At 41.2% G+C, this 22,500-nt stretch overlaps 1 protein-coding gene across 2 annotated transcripts in view; it reads right to left on the reverse strand.

Moving 5' to 3' along the window:
- The window catches only part of lg10h15orf61 (linkage group 10 C15orf61 homolog), a 51,965-nt gene extending 35,036 nt beyond the window's left edge, over positions 1 to 16,929 (reverse strand). Inside the window, exons 1-2 of one of the 2 annotated variants that reach the window (XM_062061093.1) lie at positions 16,177 to 16,929; positions 12,993 to 13,106 (exon numbers count right to left, since the gene is read on the reverse strand). In XM_062061093.1, the coding sequence (XP_061917077.1) occupies positions 12,993 to 13,106; positions 16,177 to 16,519 (457 nt within the window). In that variant the 5' untranslated portion in view covers positions 16,520 to 16,929. Of the gene's footprint in view, positions 1 to 12,844; positions 13,107 to 16,176 lie in introns of those variants that run through there. The other variant, XM_062061094.1, reaches the window with a different exon arrangement.
- Between the last annotated feature and the right edge of the window lie 5,571 nt (positions 16,930 to 22,500).

Consider the following 22,500-nt stretch of genomic DNA (forward strand, 5'->3'; position numbering starts at 1 on the left):
GGAAGCTGTTTTTATACCCAATCATGGCACCCACCTGTTCCCAATTAGCCTGCACACCTGTGGGATGTTCCAAATAAGTGTTTGATGAGCATTCCTCAACTTTATCAGTATTTATTGTCACCTTTCCCAACTTCTTTGTCACGTGTTGCTGGCATCAAATTCTAAAGTTAATGATTATATGCAAAAAAAAAAAGTTTATCAGTTTGAACATCAAATATGTTGTCTTTGTAGTGCATTCAATTGAATGTGGGTTGAAAATGATTTGCAAATCATTGTATTCCGTTTATATTTACATCTAACACAAGTTCCCAACTCATATGGAAACGGGGTTTGTATAAAGATAAATATTGTACTTAAAGGCCTACTGAAACCCACTACTACCGACCACGCAGTCTGATAGTTTATATATCAATGATGAAATCTTAACATTATAACACATGCCAATACGACCGGGTTAACTTATAAAGTGACATTTTAAATTTGCCGCTAAACTTCCGGTTCGAAACGCCTCTGAGGATGACGTATGCGTGTGACGTAGCCCGGCGAACACGGGTATGCCTTCCACATTGAAGCTGATACGAAAAAGCTCTGTTTTCATTTCATAATTCCACAGTATTCTGGACATCTGTGTTCGTGAATCTGTTTCAATCATGTTCATTGCATTATGGAGAAGGAAGCCAAGCAAGCAAAGAAGAAAGTTGTCGGTGCGAAATGGACGTATTTTTCGAACGTAGTCAGCCACAACAGTACACAGCCGGCGCTTCTTTGTTTACATTCCCGAAAGATGCAGTCAAGATGGAAGAACTCTGATAACAGAGACTCTAACCAGGAGGACTTTTGATTTGGATACACAGACGCCTGTAGGGAACTGGGACAACACAGACTCTTACCAGGATTACTTTGATTTGGATGACAAAGACGCAGACGTGCTACTGTGAGTATGCAGCTTTGGCTTTTTTTTGCGTATGTACGTAACTTTTTTAAAATATATAAGCTTTATGAACCTTGGGTTAGGTGAACGGTCTTTTGGGCTGAGTGATTGTGTGTGTTGATCATGTGTTTGAATTGTATTGGCGTGTTCTATGGAGCTAGGAGCTAGCAGAGGAGCTAGGAGCTAGCATAACACGTACCGTACCGTACGTGCGCGTCACGTACGTAACTTTTTAAAAATATATAAGCTTTATGAACCTTGGGTTAGGTGAACGGTCTTTTGGGCTGAGTGATTGTGTGTGTTGATCAGGTGTTTGAATTGTATTGGCGTGTTCTATGGAGCTAGGAGCTAGCAGAGGAGCTAGGAGCTAGCATAACAAACACGCAGGTGTTATTATGCAGGATTAATTTGTGGCATATTAAATATAAGCCTGGTTGTGTTGTGGCTAATAGAGTATATATATGTCTTGTGTTTATTTACTGTTGTAGTCATTCCCAGCTGAATATCAGGTACCGTGAGTATGCAGCCTTGGCTGCTAAACATTCGATAACTTGACCGTATGTGCGCGTCACGTACGTAACTTTTTAAAAATATATAAGCTTTATGAACCTTGGGTTAGGTAAACGGTCTTTTGGGCTGAGTGATTGTGTGTGTTGATCAGGTGTTTGAATTGTATTGGCGTGTTCTATGGAGCTAGGAGCTAGCAGAGGAGCTAGGAGCTAGCATAACAAACACGCAGGTGTTTTTATGCAGGATTAATTTGTGGCATATTAAATATAAGCCTGGTTGTGTTGTGGCTAATAGAGTATATATATGTCTTGTGTTTATTTACTGTTGTAGTCATTCCCAGCTGAATATCAGGTCACCCCCGGCTCTCACAGCATCTTCCCTATCTGAATAGCTTCAACTCCCCACTAGTCCTTCACTTGCACTTTACTCATCCACAAATCTTTCATCCTCGCTCAAATTAATGGGGAAATTGTCGCTTTCTCGGTCCGAATTTCTCTCACTTCATGCGGCCATCATTGTAAACAATAGGGAACTTTGCGTATATGTTCAACTGACTACGTCACGCTACTTCCGGTAGGGGCAAGCCTTTTTTTATCAGATACCAAAAGTTGCAATCTTTATCGTCGTTGTTCTATACTAAATCCTTTCAGCAAAAATATGGCTATATCGCGAAATGATCAAGTATGACACATAGAATAGATCTGCTATCCCCGTTTAAATAAAAAAAATTCATTTCAGTAGGCCTTTAAATATGTGCTTGACTTAGGATTTCAAAACCAATTATCAATCAAATTGTAGACTGTAAAATTGACAATAGATTTTACGGTTAAATTCCGCCGACTGAGTTTTTTTGGTACTGTTTTTTTCCATATACAGTAAGACAATAAAACTTTAAAAAAAACATTAAAACAAGATTTTACTTTAAAAAACTAACAAACTGGCAGCTGTGTTGCTTGAATTTTACCGTTAAAAACAGTGGTATTGTTTTTACATTCCATTTATTCAATTGTTTATATCCTTTAAAGATCAACAACACTGCTTTTACTGTAAAAATGACTGAGCTGTCAGTTTTTAAAGTAAAATTTATATCATTTTTTTGCAGCTTATGTAAAAAAAAATATTGTCAATGTATTATATATATATACATGTATATTAATATATTGGCCCTCAATGAAAATGAGTTTGACACCCCTGGATTAAGATAGCAGAGCAACAATAGTGATTGTATAATGCACTACATATATAAATACATCTATACTCAAACAAAATAAGTAGATTTTTTTTTAAGTTTAAAACTTGGCAATGCCACTAGAGATGGGATGTCCGCGAACGAGTCGACTCTTTTGAACAGCTATTTTAAAAGAACATTAAGACGCAATTTGCATTTGCGAGACATTTTAAAATGTAAATTACCCGCACTGCCCTTTATATGTGTGCCACTTGACTGTACTGGAGTCACACTGGAAACCCCACAGAATGAACCAGAGTCAAAGGAAACAGAGCAACATTCGGATGCACTTGTCTGGATTTGTTATCTTGTTAAGTAGCCAAGGTCAGGTGTGCCCACAGGTAAGGTAGTTTTTTTCAAATGCTCATTGACTACACTTATATATTTTGCTAATTTGTATTTTAGTTGTATTTGTATTTTGTGGACTCGTCAGACCACAGAACACTGTTCCACTTTGCATAAGTCCATCTTAGATGAGCTCGGGGCCAGCGAAGCCGGTGGCGTTTCTGGGTGTTGTTGATAAATGGCTTTGGCTTTGCATAGTAGAGTTTTAACTTGCACTTACAGATGTAGCGACAAACTGTAGTTACTGACAGCGGTTTTCTGAAGTGTTCCTGAGCCCATGTGGTGATATCCACTAATATACAATGAAAATTTCAACCTTACCCCTAACCTAAATAATAAATATAAATCGTTTGAGTTGCTTACTATGAGGTCTGTCACACCGCTACCTCTCGACCTGGCTGTTATCTACCGCCCCCCTGGGCCCTATTCGGACTTTATCAGTGAATTCTCAGAGTTCGTTGCTGATCTAGTGACGCACGCCGACAATATAATCATAATGGGGGACTTTAATATCCATATGAATACCCCATCGGACCCTCAGTGCGTGGCGCTCCAAACCATAATTGATAGCTGTGGTCTTACACAAATAATACATGAACCCACGCATCGCAACGGTAATACAATAGATCTAGTGCTTGTCAGGGGTGTCACCACCTCCAAAGTTATGATACTTCCATATACTAAAGTAATGTCCGATCATTACCTTATAAAATTTGAAGTTTTGACTCTTTGTCAACAAGCTAATAATAATAATAACTGCTATAGCGGCCGCAACATTAATGCTGCCACAACGATGACTCTTGCTGACATACTGCCTTCGGTAATAGCACCATTCCCAAATTATGTCGGCTCTATTGATAAACTCACTAACAACTTTGACGATGCCTTGCGCGAAATTATTGATAGTATAGCACCGCTAAAGCAAAAAAGGGCCCCTAAAAGGCGCACCCCATGGTTTACAGAAGAAATTAGAGCTCATAAATTATCATGTAGAAAACTGGAACGCAAATGGCGCGCGACTAAACTTGAGGTTTTCCATCAAGCATGGAGTGATAGTTTAATAACTTATAAACGCATGCTTACCTTAGCTAAAGCTAAATACTACTCAAATCTCATCCGCCTCAACAAAAACGATCCTAAATTTCTGTTTAGTACAGTAGCATCGCTAACCCAACAAGGGACTCCTCCCAGTAGCTCCACCCACTCGGCAGATGATTTTATGAATTTCTTTAATAAGAAAATTGAACTCATTAGAAAGGAGATTAAAGACAACGCATCCCAGCTACAACTGGGCTCTATTAACACAAATACGACTGTATATACGACGGACACTGCCCTCCAAAATAGTCTCTCTATTTTTGATGAAATAACATTAGAGGAATTATTACAGCGTGTAAGTGGGATAAAACAAACAACATGTTTACTTGACCCACTTCCTGGGAAACTTATCAAGGAACTGTTTGTATTATTAGGTCCATCAGTGTTAAATATTATAAACTTATCACTTTCCTCCGGCACTGTTCCCCTAGCATTCAAAAAAGCGGTTATTCATCCTCTGCTCAAAAGACCTAACCTCGATCCTGACCTCATGGTAAACTACCGACCGGTCTCCCACCTTCCGTTTATTTCCAAAATTCTCGAAAAAACTGTTGCACAGCAGCTAAATGAACACTTAGTGACTAACAATCTCTGTGAACCTTTTCAATCCGGTTTCAGGGCAAATCACTCTACGGAGACAGCCCTCGCAAAAATGACTAATGATCTATTGCTAACGATGGATTCTGATGCGTCATCTATGTTGCTGCTTCTTGATCTTAGCGCCGCTTTCGATACCGTCGATCATAATATTTTATTAGAGCGTATCAAAACACGTATTGGTATGTCAGACTTAGCCTTGTCTTGGTTTAACTCTTATCTTACTGACAGGATGCAGTGCGTCTCCCATAACAATGTGACCTCGGACTATGTCAAGGTAACGTGCGGAGTTCCCCAGGGTTCGGTTCTTGGCCCTGCACTCTTTAGTATTTACATGCTGCCGCTGGGTGACATCATACGCAAGTACGGTGTTAGCTTTCACTGTTATGCTGATGACACTCAACTCTACATGCCCCTAAAGCTGACCAACACGCCGGACTGTAGTCAGCTGGAGGCGTGTCTTAATGAAATTAAACAATGGATGTCCGCTAACTTTTTGCAACTCAACGCTAAGAAAACGGAAATGCTGATTATCGGTCCTGCTAGACACCAACATCTATTTAATAATACCACCTTAACATTTGACAACCAAACAATTAAACAAGGAGACTCGGTAAAGAATCTGGGTATTATCTTCGACCCAACTCTCTCGTTTGAGTCACACATTAAGAGTGTTACTAAAACGGCCTTCTTTCATCTCCGTAATATCGCTAAAATTCGTTCCATCTTGTCCACTAGCGACGCTGAGATCATTATTCATGCGTTCGTTACGTCTCGTCTCGATTACTGTAACGTATTATTTTCGGGTCTCCCTATGTCTAGCATTAAAAGATTACAGTTGGTACAAAATGCGGCTGCAAGGCTTTTGACAAAAACAAGAAAGTTTGATCATATTACGCCTATACTGGCTCACTTGCACTGGCTTCCTGTGCACTTAAGATGCGACTTTAAGGTTTTACTACTTACGTATAAAATATTACACGGTTTAGCTCCAGCCTATCTCGCCGATTGTATTGTACCATATGTCCCGACAAGAAATCTGCGTTCAAAGAACTCCGGCTTATTAGTGATTCCCAGAGCCAAAAAAAAGTCTGCGGGCTATAGAGCGTTTTCTATTCGGGCTCCAGTACTCTGGAATGCCCTCCCGGTAACAGTTAGAGACGCTACCTCAGTAGAAGCATTTAAGTCCCATCTTAAAACTCATTTGTATAATCTAGCCTTTAAATAGACCCCCCCTTTTTTAGACCAGTTGATCTGCCGTTTCTTTTCTTCTCTCCTCTTCTCCCCTGTCCCTTGCGAGGGGGAGTTGCATAGGTCCGGTGGCCATGGATGAAGTGCTGGCTGTCCAGAGCCGGGACCCCGGGTGGACCACTAGCCTGTGCATCGGTTGGGGACATCTCTGCGCTGCTGACCCGTCTCCGCTCGGGATGGTTTCCTGTTGGCCCCGCTGTGGACTGGACTCCCGCTGATGTGTTGGATCCACTGTGGACTGGACTTTCACAATGTTATGTCAGACCCACTCGACATCCGTTGCTTTCGGTCTCCCCTAGAGGGGGGGGGGTTACCCACATATGCGGTCCTCTCCAAGGTTTCTCATAGTCATTCACCGACGTCCCACTGGGGTGAGTTTTTCCTTGCCCGTATGTGGGCTCTGTACCGAGGATGTCGTTGTGGCTTGTACAGCCCTTTGAGACACTTGTGATTTAGGGCTATATAAATAAACATTGATTGATTGATTGATCCTTTACACACTGATGTCGGTTTTTGATGTGGTACCGTCTGAGGGATCGAAGGTCATGAGCATTCAATGTTGGTTTTCAGCCTTGCTGCTTACGCGCAGTGATTTCTTCATTTTCTCTGCATCTTTTGATGATATTACGGAGCGTAGATGGTGAAATCCCTAAATTTCTTGCAATAGCTCGTTGGGAAATGTTGTTCTTAAACTGTTGGACAATTTGCTCACGCATTTGTTGACAAAGTGGTGACCCTCGCCCCATCCTTGGTTGTGAATGACTGAGCATTTCATGGAAGCTGCTTTTATACCCAATCATGGCACCCACCTGTTCCCAATTAGACTGTTCACCTGTGGGATGTTCCAAATAAGTGTTTGATGAGCATTCCTCAAATTTCTGAGTCTTTTTTTTGCCACTTGTGCCAGCTTTTTTGAAACATGTTGCACGCATCAAATTCCAAATGAGCTAATATTTGCAAAAAAACAACAAAGTTCACCAGTTTGAACGTTAAATATCTTGTTTTTGCAGTCTATTCAATTGAATATGCATGCTGTCTGCTCCGCCACTCCCAGTCTGTGGAACGCTCTCCCTGACCACCCGAGGGCACCACAGACTGTGGATGTTTTTAAAAAAAGGCTTAAAAACCCTTCTTTTTAAAAAAGACTTCTTTTTTTTTTAGATATATGCATACTAGTTTTAGCTATTTGGCTGTTCTAGTTTATTTTTTATTTATTTTTATAAACTGTAGCACTTTGAGGTTGTTTACCTAATGTAAAGTGCTTTTTACAAATAAAATATTTTATTATTATTATTATATACGGTAGGTTGAAAAGGATTTGCATATCACTGTATTCTGTTTTTATTTACCATTTACACAACGTGACAACTTCACTGTTTTTTTTAGATAAATCTTAATTTCGGATGTTGTATCAACTCAAATTAACTAGCTGCATTACCAGATAATTTTACTAATTTTTAGTACTTTTGGATCTTTTTTGCAATGTAACTTACTCTGCTTGTGAGTTCAACCAATCGGATTTTTGAGGAAAATAATAATACTCTTAAAAAATTTTTTTTTTTTAAATTAAAACACCTATTGTCACCTTTTAACTGCAGAAATTCTCCAATATTAATTTTTGTTTGCATCCCAACCCAACCAAATGTCAAAGCACTGCAGGTAGATTAAAAAAATACAAGGTTTCAGTGTCCACATGTCTACAAGTGGAGCAGTTTCTAGTTGAAATATAATGAGTTTTGTGTTTTCTAATTCTCATTATGATTGGGAAAGTGCCATCGCAGAGTGAATGTTGTGACAAGGGCTGTCACCTGTGTATCCACACGCCATCCTCAAAGTGAAGGGAGTGATGGCTCCTGCTGGTAGTGGAAAAAAAACACTCTTGGTCCATCTTGAAGCTTCATAATGGTCACCTTACAAGTGTTACCTGCGGGGGTTCTCACAATAACATTTCCTGCCAAGCTAAATAATCTGTATGACAAGAGGGGTCACGGTTGTGCAACTTTCCTTGGTAAATAATTCATTAAGGAAGCTATTTGAAGAGATGACTTGTACTTTTTTTTTGTTTAGACAACAGAATAGTGCCAATTAGACCTTGCAATTAAATTGTTAAACACACACAATTTCGACACTTGTTTTGCTTTACTTACCCAAATTCTAAACAGTACAAGTACTTAAAGATTTCACCTTGACAAAACGGATTACCAGCATCTGCACGCAATTAAACTTGCCGCCGAGGCTTTAATTCTTTGTTCATTAGCACTTGAGACAAGTGTGCCGGGTAATTCAGCCACTTCATAACAGCGTTAGACTAGCGCGGCTATTAAAACGCATCCTTCTTGCGGCAAATGTAGACAAATATACTTAATTTGCGCAGCAGATATCCTCCAGCTGCACTGGTGGGGCCTCCGCACCGTCGTGTCGCACTCTAGCCGCCCCCGAGGTTCGGAGCCACTCAAAAGGTGAAGCCCTGTAAACCAGTGGTTCTTAACCTGGGTTCGGTGGGTCGGCCTCAGGGGTTCGGCGGCGGTCAAGACACACCCGACTCATCGTGTAAATACAAACTTCTCCCTATCGGCGTATTACGGATACGGCAACAGCAGAAGTCACACTGATTTGCAGGTGTGTAATTTGTTGTGACTTTATGCACTGTGTTGGTTTTGTTGTTTGAACAAGGTGATGTTCATGCACGCTTCATTTTATGCACCAGTTAAAAACAACATGGTATGGGGAACATATTCACGATTAATTAGTTGTTTGTTAACATGCAAATTAGTAACATATTGGCTCTTAACTAGTCATTATTAAGTACTTATTAATGCCTTATTCGGCATGGCCTTATTATAACCCTAACCCTCTAACCCTGACCCTAACCCTAACCAAATAACTCTAAATTTGTTACTTAGAATATGTTCCCCTAGTGTCCAAATAACTCTAAATTAAGCCTGTGTTACTTAAAATATGTTCCCTTAGTGTCCAAATAACTCTAAATTAAGTTTGTGTTACTTAGAATATGTTCCCCTAGTGTCCAAAAAACTCTAAATTAAGTCTTTGTTACTTAGAATATGTTCCCCATACTAAAGTGTTACCAAAAACATATAACTTTGTCTTGAATTTGAAAAAAAACAACATTTTTATTTTTCACTAAAGAAGGGTTCAGTGAATGCGCATATGAAACTGGTGGGGTTCTGTACCTCCAACAAGGTTAAGAACCACTGCTGTAAACAAATACAACACGCTCGCATGCGCCGCAGTTTGGATTTCAGCGACTCAAATGGTCCCGTAAGAGCTCACAAAGCCGCGGTAAGCTGCAACCCCACACGGCTGCGTCTGGCCATACGGGCCGTATCAATGAGGCTAAGGGGTCAAAGGGTCAATGAGTAATTAAGACATGCTTGCCTGAGCATTCCCCGTGCACACTTGGAGTCCTGATGAAAGGTTAGAAATGAAAGGGGGTGGGGGAGGGGCGTCCAGTGCAGCTTGACACCGCCGATCAAATTACACCGAGTGTCTAAATGTTCCTTGTTCGAAGCAATTAGAATGATTAAGATAGTGTGGTGTCATTGCACTGTTTAAGGGGGATTGAGCACATGAATTCTGCATGACCTTCTGACATTTAACTAGGGATGATGTTTGATAAGAAATTATCGAGTTCGAGCCCATTATCGAAGCCTCTTATCGAACTGATTCCTTATCGATTCTCTTATCGAATCCACATAGGTTGTTGTATATGGAAAAAAACACAATATTTGGTTTAACAAAAGCTCACTTTTATTTTATAAGAAAACATTTTTTTTTTAATTGCCTTTCAAATGTCTATTCTTGGTGTTAGGTTTTATCAAATACATTTCCCCCAAAAATGCGACTTATACTCCAGTGCGACTTATATATGTTTTTTTCCTTCTTTATTATGCATTTTCGGCTGGTGCGACTTATACTCCGGAGCGACTTATACTCCGAAAAATACGGTACATTTTTCCGTTCTGTGGGAAACCATGGGTAGTGTGTGCATACTTGCCAACCCTCCCGATTTTCCCGGAAGACTCCCGAAAATCTCCCGGGGCAACCATTCTCCCGATTTCCAGCCGGACAACAATATTGGGGGCGTGCCTTAAAGGCACTGCCTTTAGCGTCCTCTCTCATTTGAAAAGGAGACTATTATATATGTCTCCTTTATCCATAGGTTTATCTATAAGCCATAAAGTAGGGAGGCACGGAGCTAATTCTCAGCGTGTGTTTATTCCAGCCGGCACGTTAATACACTGACACACAACATCCGGATTCCCATCATGCATTGCTTTAAAACTACGGCAAGTAATAATGTCCAAAAACATAACAGAGACGAAGCAGAAGAACAAAGAAGAGACATGGCGACGACGAGTAAGAAGAAGAAGTACGCTTGCAAGTTCCAAAATGATTGGAAAAAAATTATTTCAGTTCATCCAGGACAGCTGGAAGGGGTATGCTGCCTGCACATTTTGTAGATCAGACTTCTCCATTGAACACGGTGGCCGAACGGATATACTCATTCATGAACGGATAATTTATATGTATATATATAAGAAATACTTGAAAATATATACACGCCCCACCCCCATCTCCCGAATTCGGAGGTCTCAAGGTTGGCAAGTATGAGTCTGTGTACACTGCAAAAAGTCAGTGTTCAAAAACAATTTTAAAAAATACAAAAATGAGGGGTATTTTACTTGAACTAAGCAAAATTATCTGCCAATAGAACAAGAAAATTTGGCTTGTCAAGACTTTCCAAAACAAGTCAAATTTGCTAACCTCAATGAACCCAAAAATACCTTAAAATAAGTATATTCTCACTAATAACAACTGTACTACTATATGAGTATGTTTATTCTATTGTTTCATTGAAAATAAAACAGCAAAGTCCATTTGGCTGTCATCTGTTTTAATTATGAGACACAATTGTGTCAAAGTCATGATTTTTTTTTTACATGCTTGAAATAAGAAATGATTACTTTGAAAAAGTAGTTTTATACTTGTGAGTGTTGGTGACACATCTTTGTAACAGTTGATATTCTAGTTTCAAGCATGTTTTACTCAATATAGGTCATCAAATCTCAGCAACAAGCTGTAATATCTTACTGAGATCATTTAGGACCAAAACACTTAAAACAAGTAAAGCACTCAAACATAAATCTTATGTATGGCCGTGCAAGTCCCGGGATGCCCACAATGACCATAACACACCCAGCCGAGTCCCACGGGGAGGAGGGATAAAAGTTGGAAAAGTCGGCAAAAGTCCCCAAAAATGTTAAAAATACCTACCCAGGTTCGAGTCCAAAATGTCCAAAACCTGCCCAGCAAAGTCCCACGGGAAGGCGGGGAGAAAAGTGAGAAAAGTCGGTAAAATGTTCAAAAATCACACCCGTGAGATTCAAACCTGGGTAGGTATTTTGAAAATTTTTGTGACTTTTGCCGACTTTTACAACTCGTATCCCCCCTCCCCGTGGGACTCGGCTGGGTGTATTATGGACATCTTGGGCATCCTGGGACTGACGCGGCCAAGGGGCAGGACTTGTGGGACTCGAACCTGGGTAGGTATTTTGAACATTTTTGGGGTCTTTTGCCGACTTTTCTTTACTTTTCTCCCCCACTTTCCGTGGGACTTTGCTGGGTGCGTTTTGGACATTTTTTGCATCCAGGGACTTGTGTGGCCGGCGGCGGGACTTGTGGGACTGGAACCCGGGGAGGAATTTTGGACACAATTGGGACTTTTGACCATTTGGGCCGCCTTTTCCCCTCTTCTTTCCCGCCTTCCTGTGCACCATTGCTGGGTGTGTTTTGGACATTTGGACCAAAATAGTTTCAAGCATGTTTTACTCAATATAGGTCATCAAATCTCAGCAACAAGCTGTAATATCTTACTGAGATCATTTAGGACCAAAACACTTAAAACAAGTAAAACACTCTAACATAAAATCTGCTTAGTGAGAAGAATTATCTTGTCAGACAGAAAATAAGCAAATGACACCCTTATTTGAAATATTTCATCTTACTTAGATTTCAGTTTTTGCAGTGTTGTTTTCTGAAATTATCTCAGAGGCCAACTTTAAGTCCATTTTACAATAGATTAAAGCCTCATACTTTTAATCAATTACTTTAATTAAATAATATCAAACACTTTTAAGTGATTAATGAAATATTCGGTTTAAAGTGGCCATGCGTTTGACAAAGGAAGTATTACAACCAAAGAGGTGTGTCAGCTGATGTTGTAGCCTTCCAGTGCAAAGGGAAAGGTCAAAAGGCGGCATTGATTAACATGTACAACAATAAATTGTTCATTCTCTTTCATTGTGGCACAAATGAGGAGGCCAGAGCCAGAAAATTGAGGTCGCTGATAAATGCTATTAGCAGGACATGCCTAACGGTGAGGAAATCAATGTGGCTGTTTGTCACGCTGCCTCTGGAAAAGGGAGCAGCACTGTCAGCAAAGCACATTACTAGAAATCAAAGACAGAAGGCCCGAAGGAAGACATGCACACGTCTCCGTCCACGAGCCGCACATTGGTAATTAAAACCTATTTTATCAGAGCTGTCTTGTCATGGTTACCTCTAACACTATTGAATAGCTGCTGCATGGCGGGTGATCACTAATTTACCTTCAAATAAACAAGCTGGGGTTATTTAGATTCTTGTAGTGGTCACTGGAGCAAAAAGTTATTACCGTGTGTATAAATGACACCACATGATATTGTTTATATCAAAAGTCATAACTTTGGAGGCGATTAAAGTGGAGTTGCTTTAGAATGGCATATAACAGGCCATGTTTGGATAATAACATATATATTTTTTTATTATTATTTATGTTGAGCTGGCTCATCACTCTTGTCAGTGCAATGACATGCAGACACAACTTCTCCATTGCAACTTGATTTTTTTTAAATAATTGCACAAAGACCACAACATACTCAGAATGACACTTTCAGCAACATCTCCACTTCTTGGTAAATTTAAATAAAGAACATGAAATCATCTAGAATGTTTTGGCTTAATATTGAGCACCTTCGTCTTCCTTGTAAGCAAAATAGACTGTGACAGGACCAAGGCTTGTACGGACTGTTTCAGCAGCACCCACAACCATCCAACAACCGATTCCATAGGCCAAACAGGGGACACCTGCAAATACACTGCATTTTAGTACATTGTATGAAAAATGTATATTTTATAGGGGTTTAACAATTTGTTCTAACAATGATTCGGTACAGAATTTTTTTGGTTGCCGATTTCATTCAGGGATTGTACGGTATACCGGTACTGGTATAGTATCGCGGTACGAATGAATCAAAAAAAGTACTATACTCGGTTTGAAAAGTACCGGTTTCCACACTGCAAAAAGTCAGTGTTCAAAAACAAGAAAAAAAAATACAAAAATGAGGGGTATTTTATTTGAACTAAGCAAAATTATCTGCCAATAGAGCAAGAAAATTTGGCTTGTCAAGACTTTCCAAAACAAGTAAAATTAGGTAACCTCAATGAACCCCAAAATACCTTAAAATAAGTATATTCTCACTAATTACAAGTGCACTTTTCTTGGTAGAAAAAAAAACATGTTCAATGCTCAATATCCATTCATCCATTTCTACCGCTTATTCCCTTCGGGTTTGCGGGGGGCGCTGGAGCCTATCTCAGCTACAATCTGGCGGAAGGCGGGGTACACCCTGGACAAGTCGCTACCAAACAATCTGTCACTCCTAATCGCTAAATCCCATGAAATCTTATACGTCTAGTCCAGTGGTTCTTAACCTTGTTGGAGGTACCGAACCCCACCAGTTTCATATGCGCATTCACCGAACCCTTCTTTAGTGAAAAATAAAAAAAAACTTTTTTTTCAAATTCAAGACAAAGTTATATGTTTTTGGTAACACTTTAGTATGGGGAACATATTCTAAGTAACACAGACTTAATTTAGAGTTATTTGGTTAGGGTTACGGTTAGGCCCAGGGTTAGGGGGTTAGGGTTATAATGAGGCCATGCCGAATAAGGCATTAATAAGTACTTAATAATGACTAGTTAAGAGCCAATATGTTACTAATTTGCATGTTAATAAGCAACTAATTAATGGTGAATATGTTCCCCATACTAAAGTGTTACCATGTTTTTTTTTACTGGTTGCCAAATTGATACGTGCATGAACATCACCTTGTTCAAACAACAAAACCAACAGTGCATAAACTCACAACAAATTACACACCTGCAAATCAGTCTGACTTCTGCTGTTGCCGTATCCGTAATACGCAGATAGGGAGAAGTTTTATTTACACGATGAGTCGGGTGTGTCTTGACCTCCGCCGAACCCCTGAACCCGACTCACCAAACCACTAGGGTTCCATCGAACCCAGGTTAAGAACTACTGCTATAGTCTCTTACGTGAATGAGCTAAATAATATTACTTGATATTTTACGGTAATGTGTTAATAATTTCACACATAAGTCGCTCCTGAGTATAAGTCGCACCCCCGGCCAAACTATGAAAAAAACTGTGACTCATAGTCCGAAAAATACGGTACTTTGACATCGGTTACCTGTGGGTAGCAATGTTTAATTGTACTGTCCCTGTCAAATAAATACATAAATACAAACCCCGTTTCCATATGAGTAGGGAAATTGTATTAGATGTAATTATAAACGGAATACAATGATTTGCAAATCCTTTTCAACCCATATTCAGTTGAATATGCTACAAAGACAACATATTTGATGTTCAAACTCATAAACATTTTTTTTTTTGCAAATAATCATTAACTTTAGAATTTGATGCCAGCAACACGTGACAAAGAAGTTGGGAAAGGTGGCAATAAATACTGTTAAAGTTGAGGAATGCTCATCAAACACTTATTTGGAACATCCCACAGGTGAACAGACAAATTGGGAACAGGTGGGTGCCATGATTGGGTATAAAAGTAGATTCCATGAAATGCTCAGTCATTCACAAACAAGGATGGGGCGAGGGTCACCACTTTGTCAACAAATGCGAGAGCAAATTGTTGAACAGTTTAAGAAAAACCTTTCTCAACCAGCTATTGCAAGGAATTTAGGGATTTCACCATCTACGGTCCGTAATATCATCAAATGGTTCAGAGAATCTGGAGAAATCACTGCACGTAAGCAGCTAAGCCCGTGACCTTCGATCCCTCAGGCTGTACTGCATCAACAAGCGACATCAGTGTGTAAAGGATATCACCACATGGGCTCAGGAACACTTCAGAAACCCACTGTCAGTAACTACAGTTGGTCGCTACATCTGTAAGTGCAAGATAAAACTCTCCTATGCAAGGCGAAAACCGTTTATCAACAACACCCAGAAACGCCGTCGGCTTCGCTGGGCCTGAGCTCATCTAAGATGGACTGATACAAAGTGTTCTGTGGTCTGACGAGTCCACATTTCAAATTGTTTTTGGAAACTGTGGACGTCGTGTCCTCCGGACCAAAGAGGAAAAGAACCATCCGGATTGTTATAGGCGCAAAGTGTAAAAGCCAGCATGTGTGATGGTATGGGGGTGTATTAGTGCCCAAGACATGGGCAACTTACACATCTGTGAAGGCGCCATTAATGCTGAAAGGTACATACAGGCTTTGGAGCAACATATGTTGCCATCCAAGCAACGTTACCATGGACGCCCCTGCTTATTTCAGCAAGACAATGCCAAGCCACGTGTTACATCAACGTGGCTTCATAGTAAAAGAGTGCGGGTACTAGACTGGCCTGCATGTAGTCCAGACCTGTCTCCCATTGAAAATGTGTGGCGCATTATGAAGCCTAAAATAGCACAACAGAGACCCCCGGACTGTTGAACAACTTAAGCTGTACATCAAGCAAGAATGGGAAAGAATTCCACCTGAGAAGCTTCAAAAATGTGTCTCCTCAGTTCCCAAACGTTTACTGAGTGTTGTTAAAAGGAAAGGCCATGTAACACAGTGATGAACATGCCCTTTCCCAACTACTTTGGCACGTGTTGCAGCCATGAAATTCTAAGTTAATTATTATTTGCAAAAAATAAAGTTTTTGAGTTTGAACATCAAATATGTTGTCTTTGTAGTGCATTCAACTGAATATGGGTTGAAAAGGAATTGCAAATCATTGCATTCCGTTCATATTTACATCTAACACAATTTCCCAACTCATATGGAAACGGGGTTTGTAAATAAATACATCAAAAATACACCCCTTGTGTTTCATCATACTAACCTAGATTGATGACTTTGAGCAGGGTGAAAAAGCTGTCCTCCAAGTGCAGGCTCTGTGGAGGTGCTTTGGTACAGTGGTACTTAATGAAGGGGAAGCAGCCAGTTCTCAGTATGTGATAGTTCGATCCCTGGACGCTCCAGTTAAAGTTGGACAGTCCAAACTGGTCATTTTGAACGGCAGAGTAGCGCACACAGAAAGATGTCCAGGGCGGCAGCCTCCTCTGCCGCAGGTGACAGGTGAGCACCTCCGAAGCGGCGGGACGAGGCGAAGTATGGCCCAAAGTGCTTGGGAAAAAGGCGAGATTGACAAATATGCGATGCAGCTTTTTAAAAAGCGCCCTCATAACTTGTAGGAATGCGGCAATCCTTAACCTTACTGACGATGTCGTGGAGCTATGACGCTGACTTGACACAATGGAAACACTTCAGTAGGGGCTATGACGTCATTCAATGTAAACACTTCAGTAGGGGCTATGACGTCATTCAACGGAAACACTTCAGTAGGGGCGTGTTGGGGAGCTAGCAAGCTAGCAGCTCGGCTAAGGTTAAAAGACCTTCAAACTCCTATCGCTAACATGGCAGAGTCTTCATGGTGACTCACACCTAACTTAAATACATGCATGTGGACAGTCATTTATTGTTTATCTGGACCGTGAACGGTATAATAACCACGGGAAGAAAGACAGCTGACCTGACTTGGCGTTGTGTTATGAGGCTACATGCCGGTGTTCGCCTCTAAGTCGTCCTGACGGAAACGAGAGGGCGCGAAGTGTTCCCATCTTCACGAGTAAACAAGACTTCAGAATAAAATAATAAACTAAAGCAAGAATGATTCTTGATCAAATAACTAATTAACAAAATATGTTATTTGCAATATATACATATGTATTATTTTGAAAATAAACACATGACCGGTCTTTTATCACAAAATTTAATTACGGCCACAGATAAAAAAATCTTAATACATTATCAGTTTACACATGCCAACTGTTGTTATTATTATGCAATAGCATGCTACTCCACATTACACAGCAGGGTGCTGGAAAACAATAGATACAAGCCCCAAAACACCTTTATAAATGACAGTAGGAAATAAAATGATATAAAAAAAATATTTTCCTGTATAAACCTCTGGGTTTATATATATATATATATATATATATATATATATATATATATATATATATATATATATATATATATATATATATATACATACATATATATATATATATATATATATATATATATATATATATATATATACATACATATACATATACATATACATATATATATATATATATATATATATATATATATATATATATATATATATATATATATATATATATATATATATATATATATATATATACTCCTCCCTGAGCTGCCACCTTACCGTGGTAGAGGAGTTTGCGTGTCCCAATGATCCTAGGAGCTATGTTGTCCGGGGGCTTTATGCCCCCTGGTAGGGTCTCCCAAGACAAACTGGTCCTAGGTGAGGGATCAGACAAAGAGCAGCTCGAAGACCTCAATGAAAAATAAAAACTATGGACCCAGATTTCCCTCGCCCGGACGCGGGTCACCGGGGCCCCCCTCTGGAGCCAGGCCCGGAGGTGGGGCATGATGGCGAGCGCCTGGTGGCCGGGCCTGTCCCCATGGGGCCCGGCCGGGCACAGCCCGAAGAGGCAACGTGGGTTCCCCCTCCAATGGGCTCACCACCCATAGCAGGGGTCATAGAGGTCGGGTGCGATGTGAGCTGGGCGGCAGCCGAAGGCAGGGCACTTGGCGGTCCGATCCTCGGCTACAGAAGCTAGCTCTTGGGACGTGGAACGTCACCTCGCTGGGGGGGAAGGAGCCTGAGCTAGTGCGCGAGGTGGAGAAGTTCCGACTAGACATAGTCGGACTCACTTCGACGCACAGCAAGGGCTCTGGAAGCAGTTCTCTCGAGAGGGGCTGGACTCTCTTCTACTCTGGCGTTGCCGGCAGTGAGAGGCGACGGGCTGGGGTGGCAATTCTTGTTGCCCCCCGGCTCAGAGCCTGCATGTTGGAGTTCAACCCGGTCGATGAGAGGGTAGCTTCCCTCCGCCTTCGGGTGGGGGAACGGGTCCTGACTGTGGTTTGTGCTTACGCGCCAAACCGCAGCTCAGAGTACCCACCCTTTTTGAATTCACTTGAGGGAGTACTTGAGAGTGCTCCCCCGGGTGATTCCCTCGTTCTACTGGGGGACTTCAACGCTCATGTTGGCAGCGACAGTGAAACCTGGAGAGGCGTGATTGGGAAGAATGGCTGCCCGGATCTGAACCAGAGCGGTGTTTTGTTATTGGACTTTTGTGCCCGTCACAGATTGTCCATAACGAACACCATGTTCAAACATAAGGGTGTCCATATGTGCACTTGGCACCAGGACACCCTAGGCCGCAGTTCCATGATCGACTTTGTAGTTGTGTGGTCGGATTTGCGGCCTCATGTTTTGGACACTCGGGTGAAGAGAGGGGCAGAGTTTTCTACCGATCACCACCTGGTGGTGAGTTGGCTGCGATGGTGGGGGAAGATGCCGGACAGACCTGGCAGGCCCAAACGCATTGTGAGGGTTTGCTGGGAACGTCTGGCAGAGTCTCCTGTCAGAGAGAGTTTCAATTCCCACCTCCGGAAGAACTTTGAACATGTCACGAGGGAGGTGCTGGACATTGAGTCCGAACGGACCATGTTCCGCACCTCTATTGTTGAGGCGGCTGATTGGAGCTGTGGCCGCAAGGTAGTTGGTGCCTGTCGTGGCGGTAATGCTAGAACCCGCTGGTGGACACCGGCGGTGAGGGATGCCGTCAAGCTGAAGAAGGAGTCCTATCGGGTTCTTTTGGCTCACAGGACTCCTGAGGCAGCGGACAAGTACCGACAGGCCAAGCGGTGTGCGGCTTCGGCGGTCGCGGAGGCAAAAACTCGGACATGGGAGGAGTTCGGGGAAGCCATGGAAAACGACTTCCGGACGGCTTCGAAGCGATTCTGGACCACCATCCGCCGCCTCAGGAAGGGGAAGCAGTGCACTATCAACACCGTGTATGGTGAGGATGGTGTTCTGCTGACCTCGACTGCGGATGTTGTGGATCGGTGGAGGGAATACTTCTAAGACCTCCTCAATCCCACCAACACGTCTTCCTATGAGGAAGCAGTTCCTGGGGAATCTGTGGTGGGCTCTCCTATTTCTGGGGCTGAGGTTGCTGAGGTAGTTAAAAATCTCCTCGGTGGCAAGGCTCCGGGGGTGGATGAGACCCGCCCGGAGTTCCTTAAGGCTCTGGATGCTGTGGGGCTGTCTTGGTTGACAAGACTCTGCAGCATCGCATGGACATCGGGGGCGGTACCTCTGGATTGGCAGACCGGGGTGGTGGTTCCTCTCTTTAAGAAGGGGAACCGGAGGGTGTGTTCTAACTATCGTGGGATCACACTCCTCAGCCTTCCCGGTAAGGTCTATTCAGGTGTGCTGGAGAGGAGGCTACGCCGGATAGTCGAACCTCGGATTCAGGAGGAACAGTGTGGTTTTCGTCCTGGTCGTGGAACTGTGGACCAGCTCTATACTCTCGGCAGGGTCCTTGAGGGTGCATGGGAGTTTGCCCAACCAGTCTACATGTGTTTTGTGGACTTGGAGAAGGCATTCGACCGTGTCCCTCGGGAAGTCCTGTGGGGCGTGCTCAGAGAGTATGGGGTATCGGACTGTCTGATTGTGGCGGTCCGCTGCCTGTATGATCAGTGCCAGAGTTTGGTCCGCATTGCCGGCAGTAAGTTTCCAGTGAGGGATGGACTCCGCCAAGGCTGCCCTTTGTCACCGATTCTGTTCATAACTTTTATGGACAGAATTTCTAGGCGCTGTCAAGGCGTTGAGGGGATTTGGTTTGGTGGCTGCAGGATTAGGTCTCTGCTTTTTGCAGATGATGTGGTCCTTATGGCTTCATCTGGCCAGGATCTTCAGCTCTCGCTGGATCGGTTCCCAGCTGAGTGTGAAGCGACTGGGATGAGAATCAGCACCTCCAAGTCCGAATCCATGGTTCTCACCCGGAAAAGGGTGGAGTGCCATCTCCGGGTTGCGGAGGAGACCCTGCCCCAAGTGGAGGAGTTCAAGTACCCCGGAGTCTTGTTCACGAGTGAGGGAAGAGTGGATCGTAAGATCGACAGGCGGATCGGTGCGGCGTCTTCAGTAAGGCGGACGCTGTATCGATCCGTTGTGGTGAAGAAGGAGCTGAGCCGGAAGGCAAAGCTCTCAATTTACCGGTCGATCTACGTTTCCATCCTCACCTATGGTCATGAGCTTTGGGTTGTGACCGAAAGGACAAGATCACGGGTACAAGCGGCCGAAATGAGTTTCCTCCGCCGGGTGGCGGGGTTCTCCCTTAGAGATAGGGTGAGAAGCTCTGCCATCCGGGGGGAGCTCAAAGTAAAGCCGCTGCTCCTCCACATCGAGAGGAGCCAGATGAGGTGGTTCGGGCATCTGGTCAGGATGCCACCCGAACGCCTGTACCTGTTTAGGGTACGTCCGACCGGTAGGAGGCCACGGGGAAGACCCAGGACACGTTGGGAAGACTATGTCTCCCGGCTGGCCTGGGAACGCCTCGGGATCCCCCGGGAGGAGCTGGACGAAGTGGCTGGGGAGAGGGAAGTCTGGGCTTCCCTGCTTAAGCTGCTGCCCCCGCGACCCGACCTCGGATAAGCGGAAGAAGATGGATGGATGGATATATATATATATATATATATATATATATATATATATATATATATATATATATATATATATATATATATATATATATATATATATATATATATATAGATAATGATAAATGGGTTATACTTGTATAGCGCTTTTCTACCTTCAAGGTACTCAAAGCGCTTTGACAGTATTTCCACATTCACACACTGATGGAGGGAGCTGCCATGCAAGGCGCTACCAGCACCCATCAGGAGCAAGGGTGAAGTGTCTTGCCCAAGGACACAACGGACGTGACTAGGAAGGTAGAAGGTTGGGATTGAACCCCAGTAACCAGCAACCCTCCGATTGCTGGCACGGCCACTCTACCAACTTCGCCATGCCGTCCCTATATAAATATATATATACACACACATATATATATATATATATATATATATATATATATATATATATATATATATATATATATATATATATATATATATATATATATATATATACATATACATACATACATACATACATATATATATATATATATATACATATATACACACACATATACATATATATACATATATATATATATATATATATATATATATATATATATATATATATATATATATATATACATATATACACACACATATACATATATATATATATATATATATATATACATATATATATATATATATATACATATATATATATATATACATATATATATATATATATATATATATATACATGTATATATATATATATATATATATACATGTATATATATATATATATATATACATGTATATATATATATATATATATATATATATATATATATATATATATATATATATATATATATATATAATCTTTTTTTTTTTTTTACTGTAATTTATAAAGGTGTTTTGGGGCTTGTATCTATTTTTTCCCAGCACCCTGCTGTGTAATGTGGAGTAGCATGCTATTGCATAATAATAAAAGTTAGCATATGTAGACTGATAATGTATTAAGAATTTTAATCTGTGGCCATAATTTAATTTAGTGATAAAAGACTGGTCATGTGTTTTTTCCTTCAATATATATATATATATATATATATATATATATATATATATATATATATATATATATATATATATATATATATATATATATATATATATATATATATATATATATATATACATAGGCCTTGTCCACAATTCTGTTTCCTGGCGCCTTACTTGTTCTACTCAGTACAATACGATTGAAAATGTAGCAAAGTACTATGACAATTAAAGATTAAAAACAACTTAATAAGAGCAAGTCCACACAAAAATACTTAATTACAACAATAAGCGGAAATGTAAGTATACAATGAGTTTTTCATTATCCATGTTCTTAATTTGGAAAATAAAATAGTCTGATCATCTCCTTCAAAATACAACACAAGTGGGTTTAAATAACAATTAACTCTCGTGTATATGTTTTGTGTCATTTCTTTATAATTTAGCCAAGCCTGTCTTCCCTCCTTGAATATTCATTGTTCGTGATGAAAGGGAGGAAGGATCGTTAAGCCATTAGCACAGTTCCTACAAAATTGTTTTTTTCTTGCATTTTATAGGATGATATTCC

This window comes from Entelurus aequoreus, linkage group LG10 (assembly GCF_033978785.1).
Source record: "Entelurus aequoreus isolate RoL-2023_Sb linkage group LG10, RoL_Eaeq_v1.1, whole genome shotgun sequence".
Taxonomy (NCBI): Eukaryota; Metazoa; Chordata; class Actinopteri; order Syngnathiformes; family Syngnathidae; genus Entelurus; species Entelurus aequoreus.